The following is a 20278-nucleotide window of genomic DNA, read 5'->3' as shown; positions in this document are numbered from 1 at the left end:
AAAAATACAGTATAATTATTTACATAGAATTTACATTGTATTAGGTATAATAAGTAATTTAGAGGTGATTTAAAGTATACGGGAGGATGTGCGTAGGTCATATACAAATAGTACACCATTTTATATAAGAGACTTCAGCATCCGTGCATTTTGGTATCCATGGGGGGTTAGGGGTTCTGGAACCATTCCCCCTGGGTACCACAGAACAGCTGTAGACCATTCTGTTGCATCATTTTCTGTAGGCATCCAGGGTCAAGATATTTCTGTGAAAGTCTCTTTCCTGCCTCTTGGGCTTGCATGCTCCAGCATCGGGGTTCCTTGTCCTGGGTTCTTGTCCTCCCGCTTGTCCCCCTGTCAAGCCCCTTGGCTTCTCATCAGTCCTTCTGGCCAGAACCACGGCCAGTAGTATCCACATTGCTGTCCTACAGAGGGAGAAGTATGATGTGTATTGAGAGCAGCAGGGAAGAGGTGAGAGAAAACAAGGTGGTAACACCCTTAAAAGGTGCTTCTATTTTGTACCATGCCTATTAATCTCTCATTATCGAGGCACTTGTTACTCCGCTCCCTCTGTTTTTTTTTTTTTCTTTAGTCTCTTCGTCCTTCTTCCCAACTCTGGCTGGCCAAGCTCTGGAGTAGCGATCCCCTCTTCCTTCCCTGGTCCCCACTTACATCCACCTGAGCTCCTGGCTTAGCATTTGCTTTACTGATAATAGCTAATTTTATTCTTTTTCTCTTCTTCATAGAGTGGAGTCTTGCTCAACTGAGAACTTGGAGCTTCGGAAGAAGGTAGAGGTTCTGGAGAACACCAATAGGTAGGTGTCGCTGGAGTGTGAGCTGACCAAGCTGCCTACTGGAGGTGGGGAACGAGGGGGCAGAATCCCAGACCAGAGCTGGAAGAAAAGTGGAGGAGATCACATCGAAAGTATGGTTGTTCCAGGATGCTCAGGATGGCTGACCTCCACCCTACCTGTTCCTGCTACATACACACGTGCACACACACGCACACACATGCACACACCCACACACACACATACACGTATACTCTTATACACACATACGCACATATACATATGCACACACAGGCACACGTGAACACACACTTGTGTGTGTTCTTTACTTTCCTAAATGATACAGGATTGATGAAAAGAGGCTGATCACTACAAAGACTATTATGAGGGGTTTAAAAAAAGAGGCTTCAAGGAGAATAAAGCTGATAAGTCTGATTCTCTTGAAAGTGACATCAGACTTTAGAGGTGGACAAGGAGACACTGGACACTTAAGTGTCACCCCATTGTAGTGACATATGGTGTTTATTAGTTTAAAAAAGAAAATCAGTTTGTTTTTTAAATTAGCTTTTAAAAATTAATTAATTACATTTCAACCCTACAGTCCCTCCCCCCATTTTGAAAAAATAACTATGGCACTGAGTTAATGAATTCCTCTAGCACTTGCTGTGCCAGGCACTGTTTTAAGCACTTTACAGCTGTGAGCTCATTTAGCCCTGTGAGGTGGTACTGTTATTGTCCCCATTATATAGGGGAGGCAACCAAGACTGGGAAAAAGCTTGGGCAATTTGCCCGAGGTCACACAGTAAATGCTGATGCTGCCTGTGAACCCAGGCAGTCTGGCTCTGGAGCCTTAATATGGGAAGAGTATATTGAGATGTATGCCTGGGTCACATGCAAGAAGGGGTTAAGGTACAGGGTTAAGAAACTGGCTATTGGCAAGTTTCATCCAGAATGAAATGTGTTCGTGTGCCTACATGATGCGTACCTGTGCTCTGAAATTTATTTATTAGAGAATCCCGTCACCCTTAGTATTATAGATCCAATAAATCAAACAGAGAAAAATGGATTTAGTGGGTAAGCCAAATACTGATCGATCATTTTAATGGTCAGCATTAATGCCTAATAACAATTTTGCAAATATTAAAGGATCGAGTGTAATGTCTTTGCAATGTTATTTGATAATAACAGTGAATTAGACTCCCTTTTCCTGAATCTCTGTGGTTTGTTGCTCAGACAGCAGGCTAATAGATTCGTGAGTTATCCCGCTGAATTTCCCTCTGCACTTCTGGGAACGTGTGCTCACATAGCTGGTCAAGGGCAGCTCACCTCAGGTGCCCTGTAAGACAGACAGCCCATAGGGAGCAGACGTCAGCAGCTCAGTGAGGCAATACCTTGATCTCCTGAGGCAAAGGAGCTGGTCTCAGATACCATTTTGGGATCTGGTTTCACTGCTCGCCTTTGACCACTATTCTCCTGAGCCTTCCTCCCTTTTTATCTCCACCTTCCCTCTGTCAGAGGGGATTGCTTGAGATGCCTCTGGTTCTCCGGATCCTGCTCCCTCGGCCAGAGTCTGTATCCATCGCTTGGCACTTGCTGGCAAGGCAGCCCCATGTTCGTGAGTGGGACAAATCCTTGCCATGAGTTGGTGAAAAGGGGAAGAGGAATCTATCAAAGATGACTGTGGCATTCATGTCCTGGTTTGGTCTTGTTGGGGGGCTCCAGTGTCAAGCCTTCCCTCGGCCACATGGGGGCAGCAGAGGCGCAGCAGGGCTGTGCTGGGGTGAAGTGGGTGCGTGTGACCAGGAAGGACCCACAAGGCCGCCCTGCCTGGGGAAGGGCCTCTCCTCCCTCTCCAGGCTCCCTGTGCTGTTAGCTATTTTCTTTCTCTCTCTCTCTCTCTCTCTCTCTCTTTCTTTCACATTTTTGTTTTTGCTTGTTTGTTTGAATCAGATATCCAAATAAGGTCCATATGTTCAAATAGTTGATGTGCCTATTACATATCTTTTTACCTACAGGTTCTCTTTCATCTCTTTGCTAGTTATTTAGTAAAGAACTGAGTCAGTTGTCCCATAGCATCTCCCACAGTCTCAGTTTTCTTACAGCATTCTTGTGGTGCCATTTAGCACAGTCCTATGTTCACTGTAGACTATTCTTTGTTTTGTCTTTGATTTTTGGCCAGAATTCTTCATAGGTTCTGCTGCATCCTTCCATCAGGAGGAGTATAAACACTGCTTGTCTGGTTGTCAGCAATGTATAGTCATTGCTTAGATAGATCAATATATTGGGGGCTTGGAAATAGCTTTATCAAATTCAATCGTTTCTCCTTTGATTATTAGCAGAATATTTTTCCAAAGTAAGACTCTTCATCATTAATGAGCATAGGAGCACAGATATCTCTACGAGGTGCTGATTCCCTTGCCGCTGGGTGTGGGTAGGGGATGGATAAGGACTCTGCCCGAGGGAGCAGAGGAATTGCTAGGCCATATAGTAGTTCCATTTTTAATTTTTTGAGGGACTTCCACACTGTTTTCTGTAATGATTTCATCAATGTACTACCAAAAGCATACAAGGGTTCCCTTTTCTCCACACCCTCACTGAAACTTATTATATCTTGTCTTTTGATAATGACTCTTTTAACAGGCATGAGGTGATACCTCATTGTGTTTTAGATTTGCATTTCTCCAATGATTGGTGATATTGAGCACCGTTTCACATACCTGTTGGCCATTTTTATGTTTTCTTGGGAAAAATGTCTATTCAGGTCTTTTGCTCATTTTAAAATTGGATTATTTGAGGTTTTGCTATTGGATTGTATGAGTTCCTTATGTATTTTGGATATTAACCCCTTATGGTTTATATGGCTTACAAATAATATTCTCCTAAGCCATAGGTTGCCTTTACATTTTGTTGTTTCCTTTACTGTGCAGGAGCTTTTTAATTTGATGTAGTCTTATTTGTTTATCATTTTTTTTTTTTTTTTTTTTTGAGACAGAGTCTTGCTCTGTTGCCTGGGCTAGAGTGCTGTGCATCAGGCTAGCTCCCAGCAACCTCAAACTCCTGGGCTCAAGCAATCCTTCTGCCTCAGCCTCCCGAGTAGCTGGGACTACAGGCATGCGCCACCATGCCCGGCTAATTTTTTCTATATTTTTAGTTGTCCAGCTAATTTCTTTCTATTTTTAGTAGAAACGGGGTCTCGCTCTTGCTCAGGCTGGTCTTGAACTCCTGACCTTGAGCGATCCTCCTTCCTCGGCCTCCCAGAGTGCTAGGATTACCGGTGTGAGCCACCGCGCCTGGCCTGTTTACCATGTTTTTTAAACATAAAAGAAGATGCAGACACAAAATGTGCTCATTGTAAAAAAATATTTTGGAATATTTTATATGTATATATTCATATTTTGCATAAATACACATATTTGTGCATATTTGTTAAGAGCTATTTCCATTTTAACAAAATACACTGGACATATTTTCATATCAGTAAATACATTTCTGCACAATCTTTATTCAAATCTCCACTAAAAAACATCTACCTTGTGATGTTGGTATCTGAGCCTTCCCTAACAAGTTTCTGTGACCAGGGCTAACATTGGCCACCTGTTACAGAAGGGACAGATTTTTGTTTGTTTGGTTTTGTTGTCAACTTTATTGGGGAATAATTGACAAAAAATTGTATATTTTTACAGTGTAAATGTGATGATTTGCTATATGTGTATATAGTGAAATGATTACCATAATCGAGTTAATTAACACATCTATCACCTCACATAGTTACCCTTTGTTTTTTTTTGTTCTTTGGTGCAAATGCTTAAGATCTACTCTCCTGGCACATTTCAAGTATGTCATACAGCATTATTAACTCTAGTCACCATGCTGCACATCGGATCCCCGGAACGTACTCATCTTATGACTGAAAGTTTGTGCCCTGTGACCAGCATCACCCCATTCTCCCGCCCCTGCCCTGGCAACCACCCTTCCACTGTCTTGTTTCTATGAGTTTGACTTTTTCTTTTTAATTCCACATATGAGTGAGCCGTACAGTATTCGTCTTTCCCTGCCTGGCTTATTTCACTTACAAAGCAGGGCAGGTTTGTTTTCCCTCACGCCACCTCCCTCCCTGTGCTCTGTTGGCTGCCTCCCCTCAAGTTTCCCACCAGTGGCCCCGTGTGTGTTCTCCTCCCGTTTCTTCTCTCTCTTCAAACCTGAGCTCTTCCGGTAGACAACCCTTTAATGGCGGTAATGGCTAACAGTGGATTCATCTGTAATCTTCCCACAGATAATTTTATCAGGGCGCTCCTAAGGTCATAGTATTTGAGACCGGAGGCTTTTAGTGTATTTCGGTTTGAGAGGGAAATATATAAGAGCAGAGCTGCTCTTGCTGAAACAAGGGAGGTGGACCTATAGTTCCTCTAACTCCCCTGCCCGCTTCTCCTCCTGCTTCCTGCTCAGGGCCTCCCCTTGCTAACCCCCGCACTAACCAAAGCGACTGTAATGTAAGCATTGGCGATGCCCTGCCCTACAGCCAGCCACAGGGAGTTGGTGTTTGGGCACACAGTAAGGGGAGGCTTTTGGACCCTTTACTCACATCACACCGTGAGGGACCCAGTGTTTGACTTGTGTGCAGGGCTGGGCTGAACGCACAGCTGTGTTTATGTTCCTATGGATGCATCTCATCTTATTATCCTTTGGATGCAGCTGGACGGAAGTAGAAATGACTTTGATAAGCGAACAGGCTTCTGGGTCACCAGAAGGTGGGGTGGTGGACATCATGGGCCATTGTTTCATGTGGCATGTCATGGCTGGGAAGGCGAATGGGTGTTTCATCATTGACCAAATTAAAGAAAAATGATACCTCTTTACATTTTACCATTTCTATGCTGCACCCCACGAGGGACTTGCCCGTCTGTCCAGATGAAAATTAGGGCTTGGATTATGAGTCAGTTGTAAATCTTTTTGTTTGTACTAGACTCGGCAGCAACCACATAGCATAATACTGGTTTCTAGGTGAAAAGACCCTTTTATCTGAGCTCAGGAACCTAGAAGAGGACATAGCTAGGAGAGGAGATGAGGAAGTTCTCTTTATTCCAGGAGCCTCTCGGAGCAGAGCCAAAGTGTGAAAGCACCTTCACACTTCCTCTGCTAAGGTGATCCACTAATTGCATGCCATCAAGAAATGTGTAAGACGGGAGCGAGATGGTTTCCCAGGGGGCCCTTCTTCCTATGCTCAATCAGCAAATACATTTTCACTTGCCAGGATGCAGGCAGGGCCCGTGTGTGGCTGCTGGAAGGTCCTCCTGGCTTTCCCAAGCTTATCATTCATCTAAGTCTCGAGCTCTCTGGACGGCCCCACCCTTATCTCAATCCTGAGAAATCCTGTTCTTTCCCCCCTTGTCCTTCTGAACCAGTGATGCACATATACTACCCAGGCCCTCAGTTTTCAGTGTTTACAGCTTGATTTGTTCCATTCATTACTAATTTTGTTCTCATGCCTCTAAAGGGCTGGGAGTACAGTCCTTTTCCTCCAGCACAACTTTGTAGAATCATAGGAGCTTAGATTTTTGAAATGCACCTTAGAGATCATCTTATTTAATTGCTAATTACTTTATTTTACAGAAAGAGAAACTGAGGCCTAGTGAGGTTAAAGTCACCCAAACATTTAGAGGTAGAATGGGGACTAGAATTCAGCCACTTAACCTTTAAACAAGTGCTTACCTTGATTTCTCTTGCTGCTGTGCCTCTCACTCCTCGAAGGGCCACTACCTTGCCCTGCAAGGGCCAACTTAGACTTAGACATTAGGACCCTTGCTTTGCACCCAATGTCTTAGAGGACCCTGTGCTGGCTCTCCTCTAGCCACACCCTTCTCTGTGGGATGAGCAGTCAGCAGGACCAATACCTTCTAGACCATACCCTGGTACCTGGGATTCTGGAATTCCTTGTCCAAAAGGCCTTAGCCCATTTCTATGGACTGGACTTCTACCCTAAATCTGTTCTCTGAAGAATAAACCAAGTGACCAGTGGTCACTCCTGAAGCCAGTGGGTGGCCAAAGACAACACTTTGTGATGGCTGTGTATGGAGTTTCAACTGGGGCAGGTGTGTGCATGAGATCCTTCACAGCATGCCAGGTCTTCGATTCAGTTTGACCTTATTTATAGAAGACATGCAATTCTTGGGTCAGAGACAAAGGACTTGATTACTCAGCACAGTAGGCAGTGGGAGCATGAGCATATTTGCATCAGCTCTTCTTGCCCCCAAGTTCCAGGATAGATACAGGCAGATACTATACTCCCCGGGGATTTGTGTCACAGCTAAGGAACCCTGAACTCAGAGAATCTATTGCTTTTATAGCAAGCAGGGAAGGCATTACCTCATCTGTCCAGGTCTCCAGCTTCATAAACAACCCTGAGAAGTGGCCCATATAAAAGAGCAGTGAGGGAACTTTCCGTCTTGGCAACCCCAGCAGAACACATGGGAGCACAAGAAGACCCAAAGAGACTGTCTTTCCCCAACAGGGTGGGGCAGAGCTAGGGATGGGAAGAGAACAGGAGCAGGCAGTTCTGCCCATACCAACACATTTTGGTGAGGAACCTTGGGAAGTCCAGGAATTCTAAGTTCAAACCTAGCCTTAGAGGCAGCTGGAAGGAGCAGGTGTTGGGGGCACCTTGTGGACAGTTTGGCTTAGAGTCGGGTGAGAGAAAACCTTAAGATGTGTGGTTTGTGGCTTCATTTGTACTCTTTTCCCAGATCCCACAGAAGTAAGAGACATGCTAGTCCCGGCGTCTATCTTTATTGTTATCATAAATAAGAATTCCTTGATCTTCCTCGCTCACCTTCCTCTTAGCTATAGTCCTTCTCTCTAACTCTACTTCTCTTATTCTTTAAAATCTATCTATGCTTCCTGGTAAAGGTCTTTCCAGCTAAGTCCACTGGGCTTTGGCTGTCTTCTGACTCTCCTGGTTTGTTTGTTTAGCCCATACAGCTGGTCCATTTGCACAAATGTTGTGTATTTGCTCCCTACACGCTGTTATGGTCTCTCTGTGTGAGTTCTTCTTTTTGGACTGACAGTAACTGGCTGAGCCCATTCCCTGAGGTACACAGAGAAGCCATTTGAGGACAGATGAATGACCCAAGTTACTCTTCTGTAGACTTTTTTTTTTTTTTTTTGAGACAGAGTCTCACTGTCTTGCCCGGGCTAGAGTGCCGTGGCGTCAGCCTAGCTTACAGCACCCTCAAACTCCTGGGCTCAAGCGATCCTCCTGCCTCAGCCTCCCGTCTTCTGTAGACTTTTATCTAGGTTTAATTCACTTTTCCTGTCTCCATTATCAATGCCTTCTGGTCACGTGAAGAATGTGAGCTTTCTTTTCATGTGGAAATATTTCAAACTTTACAGGATTGTAGGGTACTAGACCAAATTCCCTAGAGAGATTAAAAAAGCATTTTAGTGTAATTTAGTGGTAAAGTTTGAAATTCCACAACCTCGGAAAACATTGTAGAACTCTTTTTTGTGTTCCTGGGCTGGTAGGTAATATGGTATTTCACAAATGCCCTCTATTCCCTGCAAAATAAATATACCTCTTGTGATGTAGCAATTACACAGAAAGAGAAAGGAGACGATTCATACTCTTCTTTTTTTTTCATTTAATCTAGAGCCCCATGAAAAACCCTCAAAACTTAAGTAAGAGATCATAAACAAATAAGCATTTACTCAAAGTTTAGGAGTTTCAGCTGATGTGTTTGTCTTTGTATATGATCCACTTCAGCATTTAAAAGTCTTTGAGATAGTTCATGATTCTCCTTAAACATCCTTATGAAATGTATAGAACTTGTCATTGTTAACATTATATTCCACCACTTCTCCACCCTCCACCCCAGGACTTGGAGGTAGAGCTTTTGGCTTTTGGACACCCCCTCCTAGGCTTCAGCACTTCCTAGACACTAACTCCAGATGACTCAGGTGGGGTAGAGGGGTGGGATTCAGGTGGGATTTTGCCTCAGAAGGACATGGATGCTCATCTATTCCATCCTGAGGCCACCTGATCTTCCCTGATTTATATATATATATTTTTTTGCTTGTGTGCACTGGATAAGTGACAGTCATGATTTTCTTTTTGATTATACAATCATTTTGCATTTTATTTAGTATAAATGACATACCACATGAACACATATGTATACAACATACACCTACTAATGTGAATGTTTCACAAATCAATAGTTATTTACTATATTTGATGCCCTCTGATACTGTGTATTCTATTTGATTCTGTTTCATTAAAAAATACACTAGTCACAACAATTGATTTCATAACCCACTAATGGTTTATGATTTGGAATTTGGAAATTACTGCACTAGGTACTTCCATAAGGATGTGAAAAAGTTCCTTCTTCTCTGAAGGAGGCTGATTTACCTAGAGAGTGATTTATACACACATACACACACCATAGCCCAGACAGTTCTATTTTCGAGTAAGGTGTGTTCCAAGATTTGATGAAAGTTGGACCTCGGTTGAAGCTCCCAACACAGCAAGTAATTGGGAGCCACCAGTTTATTTTTTTTCCTGAGTCCTGGATTTGGACTCTAGTGGGAAATTAGGTACCCAAATGTTCACAGTCTAACATGCAGTAACCACAGGACTCTTCTCACTCTCTCATAAATAAAGGAAAAAGAAAAAACAAAATTAAACCAGATACAAAGAAAACATATGAGGCTGTTGATGCATTTCCCAGTTATTGTAAAATTGTGTCTCAGACTCTTGGATGCTTCTGAATGTTTTGCCCAATTTCCTTTGGTATGCCTCTCAAGATACAGGGTGATGGTTTATTTTGGGCAAGGCTGGCAGCTGCCTTCGACTGCTCTTTTGCAACCAACTGTATGAGGATAGCCACTAAGTTTATTTTTACATTTCACCACAGGACAAAATCCACATTTTCAATCAAGTGTTGGACACTCCAATTTAACAAGTTGTGAAAAATCTGTTGGCCCAGATAAACGTTTGCTAAGAGTATTCTTTTCTCTAAATTAAGATTTTGCTCCCGGAAGCCCAAGAATTCATTAAGCCGTAATTAGCCGTGATCACTGATGATTTAAAATACAGTAATAAAGAGGAAGTTTTTACTGAGCTTTGAAGACACCATTGGATGTGTCCTATGGTTGACTTTTTATAGCTTTAGTTTTAAAATAACTTTCCTATTTCATCTGCGGCCGCCTTTTCTCCACCCAGCTCTTCACACAAGCAGGGTGGGAGCTGTCTTCCAAGTTCCCAATGCTGCAGGCGGTGACATCTGCCTCTGTGGACTCAGACAAAGTGCCACATCATCTCAAACCAACATACCACTTATGAAGTCACAGGCTTTCCCATAAAAAGGGCTGGCTTCATCTGTCATCTAAAAAGAGACAAAGTATTCTTCAAAGATACATTTGCTGCAACAAACCCAGAGCACCCTAGGAGGGGGAATTCTCTCATTATTCTATTAGCTGATGTGGTCAAGGGAATTCATTTTGATTAGCTGCCTGAGCTCAGAAGGTAAGTAACTTGATTAAAGGCACATAGCAGTAGTACTTAGATCTAAGCTAAGGTTTCTCTGCCTTCTGAGCCTATCCTCCTGTTCTGGTACACACGCACCGGCTTAGCAGTCCTAAAGCCAGCTCTTCAGCTTTTATGGTATCTGACAGGGAGACATACCTTATGTTTTTCATTTTTCTAAGTAAAGCCCAGGTTTGACTTCCTGATACCTGAAGTAGGGCAAGGAATACCCTTGATTCTTTTACTCTTATCTGCGTTTTACTTTTGGTATATCAAGAGATATACCACACAAAGTTTATTTGCCCTTATGGTTTTTATTTGTATCATTATTACTGAAATTTTATTTGTATCATTGCCACTGGGATGGGTTTTATTGTGGCTTTTTACTTGTGCCTACATTTTACTGTGGCTCTTCCACCTGCAGCTCAGTCCCTTTTAAGACTAACATTTTTGTATCTAACGGTGGACATAGCTTTCCACTGAGCTGTCATGACTGTGATGTTAGTGTCACCAGATTTAAGAACAATCTACTTCACTAAATGTGTTTTGTTATTTTTGTTGGGTACTGTGCCATACCATGTTGGAAAGCACACAAGCTCTGGAGTCAGATAGGTTTTGGTGTACATCTTGGGTCTTCTACTTCCAGTTACATGACTTTGAGACTGTTGCTTAGTATTTTACTATATGCAGTTCCTAGAACCCAATCAATGGGCACGCAATCCTCTATCATTGTTAATTTTCTTTTCCTATGTGTTGTACAAATGTGTATGAACTTTTCAAACTCTATTGGATCACAGAAATCTATTTAGGTTTTTGAGATGAATGAGTTAATCCCCTTTCCCCTGGTGAAATGCTTCGTGTTGCTGATGGGTGGGGCCTTGAGAATGTTGTCATTTCCACTCAGTTCAGTTTACTTTCTCCAACCCAAGTAGGAGAAGCAACAGCAAACAGCACATTATTAGTCACTGTTGCTTTCCACCAAAATTTCAAACTAAAAATATGTATTTTAAACTACATGTTTGCTCCTCTTAAAGAGGTGGATTATAAACTGTTAGAAATCAGGGACCATTAAACAACCATTTTCATCTGCAGTGGATTCAGAATATAATCATCTTTGAGTGTGGGAAGGATGTGTCCATGAATGCCAAGTAAAGTGCCATACCGTTAGTAAATGTGAAGCCTTTCCGGCTTTCTCCAACCAGACTTAAATGGTTCTTCTTCCAAACTTGAGTAGCACTTTGCACCTGTAACTAGGGGTGGGGGGATTCCAGTTTGAGCCTAAGGTAGTCCGTCAGTGGGCTTTAGGTATATCTGGCCTACTAGAATCTGTTTTCAGGAGAGACCATGGAACCTCCTGGAGACTATTCATCCTGAGGAAGGGGGTACCAGGCTTAGCCAGAAATTGGAAGGGAGGAGTGATTCCAAGCATTGTGTGGAATTTATTTTCTTGGCCATTCATGACCTAAAGACCAGGCAAGGAGCAGGATACGGGCAGGGAGGAAGTATGGGATGGTTGCAGGTAAATAGGGATTATTGGTAAAAAATGGAAATGGTTGTTTCACTTTCAAAACACCTTAAGAATTTTGAGCAAAAGTAGCATGGTGTTGGCGCCACCTGGGAAGGTACTGTCTAAATGAAGGCTGGATGGAGAAATGTCACCCACTTATGCACAGAGCACAGCTAAACTTCAGCATCTTGAGGCCACCAGCACACAGGCAGTAGGAGCACCCGGGAAAGCTGAGGTGGACAGCAGAAGTGGCAGTTGTCACTTAAAGAAATAGCTTTTCAGTAGGCCGAGCGAGCAGGGAGGCCACTTCTCATAGCTTAGCAAGCGGCAAAGCACCACTAATCAATTGGTGCCATGGGAGGTGGCCAGCATACGAGGGGAAAGGGTTTGTGCTGTGTGTTCTTATCTGCAGGCTCACCCTTAAATCTGCCCCAGGACTTCTGTAAATACCAGCAGGGAGAACCCAGCGAGGGCCCTGGGGCTGGCATTACCGATGGCAGTCCATCAAATACATGCTATAGCCAGCAAAATCCGAGCTCTGTGAGAATGCGTGCACACTCAGGAAGTGGCTATGCAGGAGATCACTCAGCTCTCAGCTTTGAAAAGGCAGCCGTGCCGGTGGGTGGGAAGAGGGTGGTCTGGGGAAGTCCTGGGAGAAGAGATTAAAGAGCTTGGTGAGGAAGAAAAGGTGCTGCATCATAGAACCTTTTAGGAGCAAACCATTTCTTTAAGTAAAGTAATCATGCTGTCAGTATTTCTCCGGCTCGAGTAACATACTGAATGCTTTTAAAGAATATGGTACTTGAATATATACAAATATAAACCAGGTTTAAACTACATGCAGTCATACTTCTATATAACCAGAAACAAAGAATGTACAAGTACAAAAAACACCTCCACATTAAATAGAATTTAAATTAATGATATTAACTAATGGGATGAATGATTTTGTGTTGCTTAAATTAAAATCACCGTGCCAGGCAAAAATGTGGTGTAGATGAACCACACAGGAGGAGAAACAAGCTGTCAGCGAGAAAGAATTGTTCTGTGCACAGATGATTTGCTGATGGTTTCCAGTGAACTTGGATGGCTCTCTAACATTACTACCTCACAGCATGAATTTTATGAAAATCCTTGAGACCCAGGACAAAGTGTCTGCTCATAAAATCTTTCACTTTGCCATGTGCACTGGGCTTGGGGATGAGGAGTGGGGGCGAGGGAGCTGCCCCCTCTCTCCACTGCTCACGCAGAATTCATCCTGGTGCTCTACGCCAGGAGGGTGTGTTGTCAGGTCCTCGCTATGCCTTGCAACATTCAGAATTTTCAAAGGATTTTACCATCTGCTTTTTCTGTGTCCTGATGTCACACAGAACAGAGTATATAAGACTACTCTCACCCTCAAACTTTTCCCTTTTAAGGGGATGCACACTTGTCCAATTTTAGGGATAAAACAACCCTTTTTTTGCTCCTGTTCTCTGTCTTTTCCTGGAGAAAGACAAGAGTCTGTATCAGAGAATGGTTTCCAAGATCCTGGCTCGGGGTGGGAGGGGCAGTTGAGCAGGCATCTTTGCTTTTTTGTATTTGGCTGTTTCTGACTGCGGAGGTGCTGCCAGCCTTCGAGAACTGCAGGCTCGAGGTGCAGGTGGCCATTTGCCTCCCTGCCCTAGGCAGAGCTGTTCCTCCCTCCCTCCCTCTTCCAACCTGCCTCTGAATGCCTGGTGCTTGGTGACACTACTGCCACTTCCACTCACAGCCTCCATCTCTGGCAGCCTCTTCAGTTGTTCTCTGCTGGTCATTGTCTTCATATCTTTGCTTTTCTCCTCTCTTATATTTTCATCGATGTTTCTCATCTCAAGAAATAAGTTTAAGTAAGTTCACCATGGTATTTGTCTGTTTGGGCTGCTATAACAAAAAGCCGTACACTGGGTGGCTTACAAACAACAGAAATTTATTGCTCACAGTTCCGGAGGAGGCTGGGAAGTCCGAGATCAAGGTGCAGGCGGATTGGGTGTCTGGCAAGGGCCCACTTTCTGGTTCACAGAAGGCATCTTCTTGCTGTGTCCTCACATGGAGGAAGGGAAGAACTGTCGTCTTCGCAGCTCCTTATAAGGGCGCTAAGCCTGTTCATGAGGGCTCCACTTTCATGACTTAATCATCTCCCAAAGTCCCTACCTCTTAATACCGCCACATTGGGAGCCAGGTTTCAACATAAGAATTTTGGGCAAACACATTCAGACTGTAGCCACCATCTAATCAGAATGTGCCTTTTCTTTGTTCTCAGTGGCTGACAAACGAGGCATGGCCTGTCAGGGATATCGTGGGAGCATTCACCTCTTGCTTAGAACAGTGCAAGAACAGGACAAGCTGCCAAAGTGTTAGGGCTGACTCTGAGCCCTGGCAAGCTCTATGACAATGGTGCTAGGAGATGCTGGTGTCAGTGTCTTCTCCCAGAGGAAACTGCCTCCATGCTCTCTGTTCAAATGCAGGCACAAAGTCACAGCAACCTTCCTGGTGCACAAGGGGAGATCATCAAAAAGCGTCCCTCACCTCTTGGGCTCCCTTCATGGCTGTTTTTTGTTATTGTTGGCAGAACCCTCCTTCAGCAACTCCAGAAGCTCCAGACGTTGGTGATGGGCAAGGTTTCTCGTACCTGCAAGCTAGCTGGCACGCAGACTGGCACCTGCCTCATGGTGAGTTCCCCAGAGGGACAGCACAGTCACTGCCCCTGGCCCAGGCCCCTGTCTCCAGTCTCTCTCGGCTTGGCAAGGTCAAGTGCTGTGCGGTTGGAGAAACCACACGGCTCAACTCGAGCTGTTCCTTTGTCGGACACTCCAATGACGTGACCTGTGGGTGCCACCTGCTGGCCCAACAGAGAGGAGTCTGCCTCCCTGGCTGTCCCAGGTGTTGCAGGTCTCAAGCTTTGCCCCTTGGAGTCTGGAATCCACAGTCCCCATGTTCTGTCCTCCCACTCCAGGTCGTCGTGCTGTGCTTTGCCGTGGCATTTGGCAGCTTCTTTCAGGGCTACGGGCCTTATCCCTCTGCCACCAAGATGGCTCTGCCCAGCCAGCATTCCATGCCGGAGCCGTACACAGCCTCCGTCGGTAAGACAGCGCTCAGCAACTTGGGAAGCGTCTTGTTTTGTTTCTTTAGAGCTGGGTTTCTCGGTTTTCCAAATGAAATCTTATGTGACAATCCAGTTTTTAAAAAGTGGTAAAGTGGAGCTTCTCCATTGGAAGGGGAAGGAAGAGACATGTGGGGTTTCTGTGCCCGGCTGCTGCCTGCCCCTTGGGCCCCTCACCCACAGGGCTCAGGCATCACTGGGAATTCTCTAGAGCTTGAAAGAGCCCAGTGTGCAAACTCCTATTCTAGACTGTGTTCCTGGATGCATCCTGACATCCCCTCTGTGAGTTTTGTTCAGGGGGAGGGAAGTAGATGAGGCTGGGGGGAAGAGGATTAAGCTTTCTATGACATTTTAAGAGAACCTCTGTGTTTCTGCCTCCACTGAGTGGAATTGCACATGACTATAGTAAGAGTTTGTAAAATGAAATTAAAGAATCGGTCTGTCTTACAAAACATTATGCCCAAGACTTAGAGAATTTGGAGATTCAGATGTTAGATAAGAAGTGTAGGATATTCTCACGTAGATCAATTACCTAAGTATGCAGGAAACAAACGGGTGGTGAGTAAGGAATACATACATGAATATATGTCCGCTAATAAGAATGAGCATGGAGTTAGGGGGTGTGGTAGTCTCCCCTTATCCAAGGTTTCACTTTCTGCGGTCTCAGTAGTCAACCAAGGTCCAAAAATAGGTGTGTACAGTACAACAAGAAATTTTGAGAGAGAGACCACATTCATATTAATATAACTTTTATTACAGGATATTATTAGAATTATTTATTTTATTATTTATTGTTAATTGCTTACTGTGCCTAATTCATAAACTAAATCTTATCATAGGTATGGATGTATAGGAAAAACCATTGTATATATAGGGCTCAGTACTATCCGAGTTTCAGACATCCACTGGAGGCCTTGGAACACATCCACAGGGATAAGGGGGGACCACTGTATTGGATGTAGGGTAGGGACAGTTTTGCCATTCTGAAGTGTCCATGGTCTTTATCCGCAGGTGCATCCTTGCCAGGTATGTGACAGAAGTGCTAGCATTCCAATCAAATAATTTCAGTGGCCTGTTGGGAAATTCTTTTTTCCCCAAGGGCAGGTATCTCCAAATTTAATTGGAAGGCAGTGAGAGCATAGTTTCTATGTTGTATAAAACTGCTACAGAGCCATCTAGCTATGTGACTATCCCATAAAACTAAAGAGACTGTCTCCGTCCTTTGATTTATGGCTTTGTGCCTTTTCTCCAGTTTCTAAATGAAAATGCCCTGCACCTCATCTCCCTGCAAGACCCACTCACTGGGGATGCTTTCTTTTAGCTGGGTCTGGACGTCTCCAAGTATTTGACTACCATTCCCAAGAATTGTTTTCCCTAGATGGTTATGGGTGGGGAGGAGGGGGGAGTTTTATTTTCAAAGCAGTGGGGGTGGTAGTTTGCTTGGTGTTTATTTGCTTTTCTATTGTTCTTCCAGCATTGTATAATTTTTTAATGTACAAACTCTGAAACTCTGAAGCTTTTATAGAAAGCCAAATCCAGTTGGAATCTTAAGTCCTGGGCAATTAGAACACACACCTTGTCATCAGCCACCGGCCCTGAGCTTCTTTAGTGAGGGGATGTGGTGGACCACTGTGGTCCTTCGCTAATGCCTTGTTACTTTGCTCTGTTCTCAGTGAGATCCAGGAACCTGCTGATCTACGAAGAACATTCTCCCGCAGAGGAGCTGTCCAGCCCGGCCTCAGCCGGGGAGCTTGGGCCCTGGGATAGAGGCTCCTCCCTGCTCAGGGTGTCGGGGCTGGAGTCCAGGCCGGATGTGGATCTTCCCCGTTTCATTATCTCGAATGAGACCAGCCTGGAGAAGTCAGTGCTTTTGGAGCTGCAGCAGCACCTGTGAGTCATAGAGACAGAGATTCAACTCCTTTAGTGCACTGAGGGTGGCTTATGAGTCAGCAACTTGTATGTAGGGTACAGGCCCTCCCAGAGGCCTAGTCCAGTACTGCCCTCTCAGGATCTATTTCTAGGACCTGGTACTGAGGGGAGAGTCTGTTGCTGGCCAACAGCTGCCCTGAGCAGAGATGGGGAAAAGACCTGGCATGAGCTCCCCCATGCCTGCTGTGTCAGTAGAAAGCTGACAGTGGTGGCATCAAGGAGTGGGGCAGGGCTTCTCCCACCATCTCCATCCTCCCCTCCCAGCCACACGGGTGAACACACAGCCCACGTAACAGCAGCGTGCTTGCTATGCAAATGCAGCGTCAAGACACGTTCTCTAGCTTCCTCCCAACTAGAGAGTAATATACATTATGCTACATGTCCATATATATTTATGATTTATATGTAAATACATTATAACAGTATACTTATGTATTTATATGGAAGGTCATGGTGAGAGGTACATGTTTCCATATTGAACAGAACCTATATTTGGCTCCAATTCTCCATGAGTTGTTTCTCTTGGATAGTTATGGGAAAATCCTTTTGGAAACTTAAGGACTTATATGACCTCAAGGTATAGTTATTGTGGTGAGGGAGGTCCCTAGGTGTGCCGGTCAGCACGGGACGGCGGGGCTGCGTGCACACTCCTGGCTACATGTGTTGTGGCTGGGGATTTAGCCGGTCTGTGCTCCACTGCCTTGCAGAAATGAGACTGTTCTAGTGTAGGTAGGAAAGATTTTGGTTCAGATTCTTCAGCTTCCTTCCCCTAACCCTGCAGAGGAAGGGTCATGATTACATACTTTTATACGTGTACATTATACATGTGTGTTTAACATTTGCTGGTGCTTACTATCTTAAGCACTTTACAGATGTGATGCAGGTTGAGTATCTTTTATCCAAAATGCTTGGGACCAGAAGTGTTTCAGATTTTGGATTTTTTTGGACTTCAAAATACTCACATTATACTTATCAGTTAAGCACCCTAATCCAAAAATCTAAAATGCTTCAATGAGCATTTCCTTTGACTGTCATATTGGTGCTTAAAACGTTTTTGATTCATTTCAGATTTTGGATTTTTGGATTGACAGTACTCAACTGGTATCATATAAATTCTTTTAACTACCCCAGGTGGTGAGGCATTATTAGAGAAAAAGTCTGGAGCTGCCACGGAAAACTATAGAAGACTGAGCTGTTTGGCACATGACACAAGCTTCTCTCCTCTTAGCTCAGTTATTCATGACCCCCTTCAAATCCCACTTGTTCTGTGATGTCTCCCAAATAACAGAGCCTCCTAGCTCTCCTCCGAATGCCTAGAGACTTTCTAGCTTGTTATGTAGTTTATAACATATTTATTTTTTGTTATAGATTTATTGTTATTTCAAATTAGTTCATTGTTAAAAATCTTTGTCTGGATTATTAACTCTTCTGGACAAGAGATCAGCGCTCATTCTTTTATTTCTTCCTTCGCAGAGTTTAGCATGGGGCTAAACATCTTTAGTAAATACAACAATTTAATGCAATTCATAAGAAATCGGTACCAAGCCACCATGTTATCCTCTGGGTTGTGATGCCTCCTCTGGGTGGGGATAAAGGTGGGAATGTGGACGAGTGGATAGGCTGGTAGCGGGGGACTTTGGGAACAGAGAACTGCTCCTAGGAGGGAAAAGGACAAGAAACATGCCTGGGCCAGCCCCCCAAGTTGCAGTCATCCAGTGATTGTATCACACTACAAAGCACAAGAATTGTAGTTGACAGTTGGTGGCTAATACCTCTTTTTCCTTTCAATGCCTTCACAGGGTCAGCGCCAAACTGGAGGGGAATGAAACACTAAAAGTTGTAGAACTCGACAGAAGAGTGAACACCACCTTCTAAAGAGGTTCTCTGCTCCCCTTGCCCCAACTCTACTTTTACATCCTCAAACCACCTTTGTCATAAGCTTTTCCTCTTTGCCACTGGATCTTGACAAAGACATGGACTAGCGTTAGTGGCTTCAGATGGGAGGCCAGCCTGGGATTCCCCTGCAGTGAGACAGCACCTTCCCCGCGGTCCACGCCCCTCCGTGCAGAGGGGAGCCCGCGTCCCTCCCTCCCTTGCCCTTACTGCCATAGGAAATTATTTTAGGGGTGGGGGTGGGACAAGCAGGCTTGTTTCCACCAACAGTGCCAAAAACATACTGCCTGATTCACACCTGTGAGGTGCACCCCCCTCTTTGAAGAAGAAATGACTCGTATTCCATCTAGACCCCAGACGCTAGCCACAAAAATGCCACAACGATGCCTGTTGGGATTTGGCAAAGCACTGACTCATGTCCTCCCTAGCTCACGGCGGGGTCTCCGGTAGGAATGCGCCTGATGGCGGTCCTTCGCCCACTCTGCCCCCTCGGAGCCCTCGCTGGATGGTCCCCGCACCGGCACTGGCAGGCGAGGGCTCCCCTTCATGTTCTCAGGCCGCAAGTGCAATGCCTGAAGCGATCAGGCTTTTCTACTCCAGGCGAACCTGCCCCATCTCGTTGCTTGTAGGACCTCCCGTAAGCTGGTCCCCACACACCCATAGTTCCGCCTCCCCAGCTTCTCCTCCCCGTGTGTAAATAGTATTTATTAGCTCGCTGAGGCTTCTCGCTAGCAGCCACACTGGAGAGATTCCAGGCCTCCCTTCAAGCCAGCAAAGTCTTCTGCTGGCCTTTGGAGCTAGGAGGGCACCCTAGGCTCTGGGATCCCCAATCTTTCCAGACAATGTTTTGTTTCCTTTCTTTTTTTTTTTTTTTTTTCTCCTTTTTTACTGGAGGCTTGTAAAATAATTACTATTGAGAAATCCCCTGGGGCATGTGTCTGCCTCTAGGACGAGTTCAGAGGGAGCTAGAGCAATGCCTTGCTCGGTCCGTGGCTCTGTGGCCAAGTGCTTTCTCTATCCTGTTTCCACGGCAGAGAAGTGACGACAGGCGTGTGGGACGACCTCGCTGGCTTGTCTTTCCACGCCTGCCCCGCTCCTCCTCCCTCTGCACCTCCACTCTGTCCTCCTCTTCCCCCGCCTCAACACGGGGCCGAGTAGGTGACATTTGTGTATCCACATTCTGACCTTTTATAGTCATGTTTGGCTACTTTGCAGCTCACCCAAAGAGATACAACCTAACCCCCAACCTACCTTTATTTTTTTTAATGATTAAAAGTAACTTTTGTAGTTTAAAATAATCTTTTCCTCTTTCTTAAAAATTAAGAAATGGAAATGCTTTTTTTTTATTGTATAACGTAGAAGATCCTCTCCTTAAGTATTTTTTTCAAGCTTATAAAAAGATTTTGTGTAGGAAATTTGCTTATATTTTGTATTTTATTTTTAGTAGCAGCTGAAATGTCTTTAGTTTTAGCTCCGCCCCCCTTCCTCCCCTCTCTCTCTCCCTCTCCCCCTCTCCCTCT

General features: G+C 44.6%; 1 protein-coding gene across 1 annotated transcript in view; it reads left to right on the top strand.

The window, feature by feature from the left end:
- The window catches only part of CREB3L2 (cAMP responsive element binding protein 3-like 2), a 139230-nt gene extending 119219 nt beyond the window's left edge, over window positions 1-20011 (top strand). The window contains exons 7-12 of the mRNA XM_012642787.1: window positions 456-502; window positions 744-812; window positions 14406-14505; window positions 14790-14916; window positions 16610-16826; window positions 18665-20011. Coding sequence (XP_012498241.1) covers window positions 456-502; window positions 744-812; window positions 14406-14505; window positions 14790-14916; window positions 16610-16826; window positions 18665-18740 — 636 coding nt within the window. The 3' untranslated portion in view covers window positions 18741-20011. The remainder of the gene's footprint in view (window positions 1-455; window positions 503-743; window positions 813-14405; window positions 14506-14789; window positions 14917-16609; window positions 16827-18664) is intronic.
- Window positions 20012-20278: the final 267 nt, after the last annotated feature.

The sequence above is a fragment of the Propithecus coquereli genome, unplaced genomic scaffold (assembly GCF_000956105.1).
Source record: "Propithecus coquereli isolate 6110/MARCELLA unplaced genomic scaffold, Pcoq_1.0 Scaffold186, whole genome shotgun sequence".
In the NCBI taxonomy this organism is placed as follows: domain Eukaryota; kingdom Metazoa; phylum Chordata; class Mammalia; order Primates; family Indriidae; genus Propithecus; species Propithecus coquereli.
Note: the sequence above shows the minus strand (reverse complement) of the source record. Positions and strands in the feature narration are given on the sequence as shown.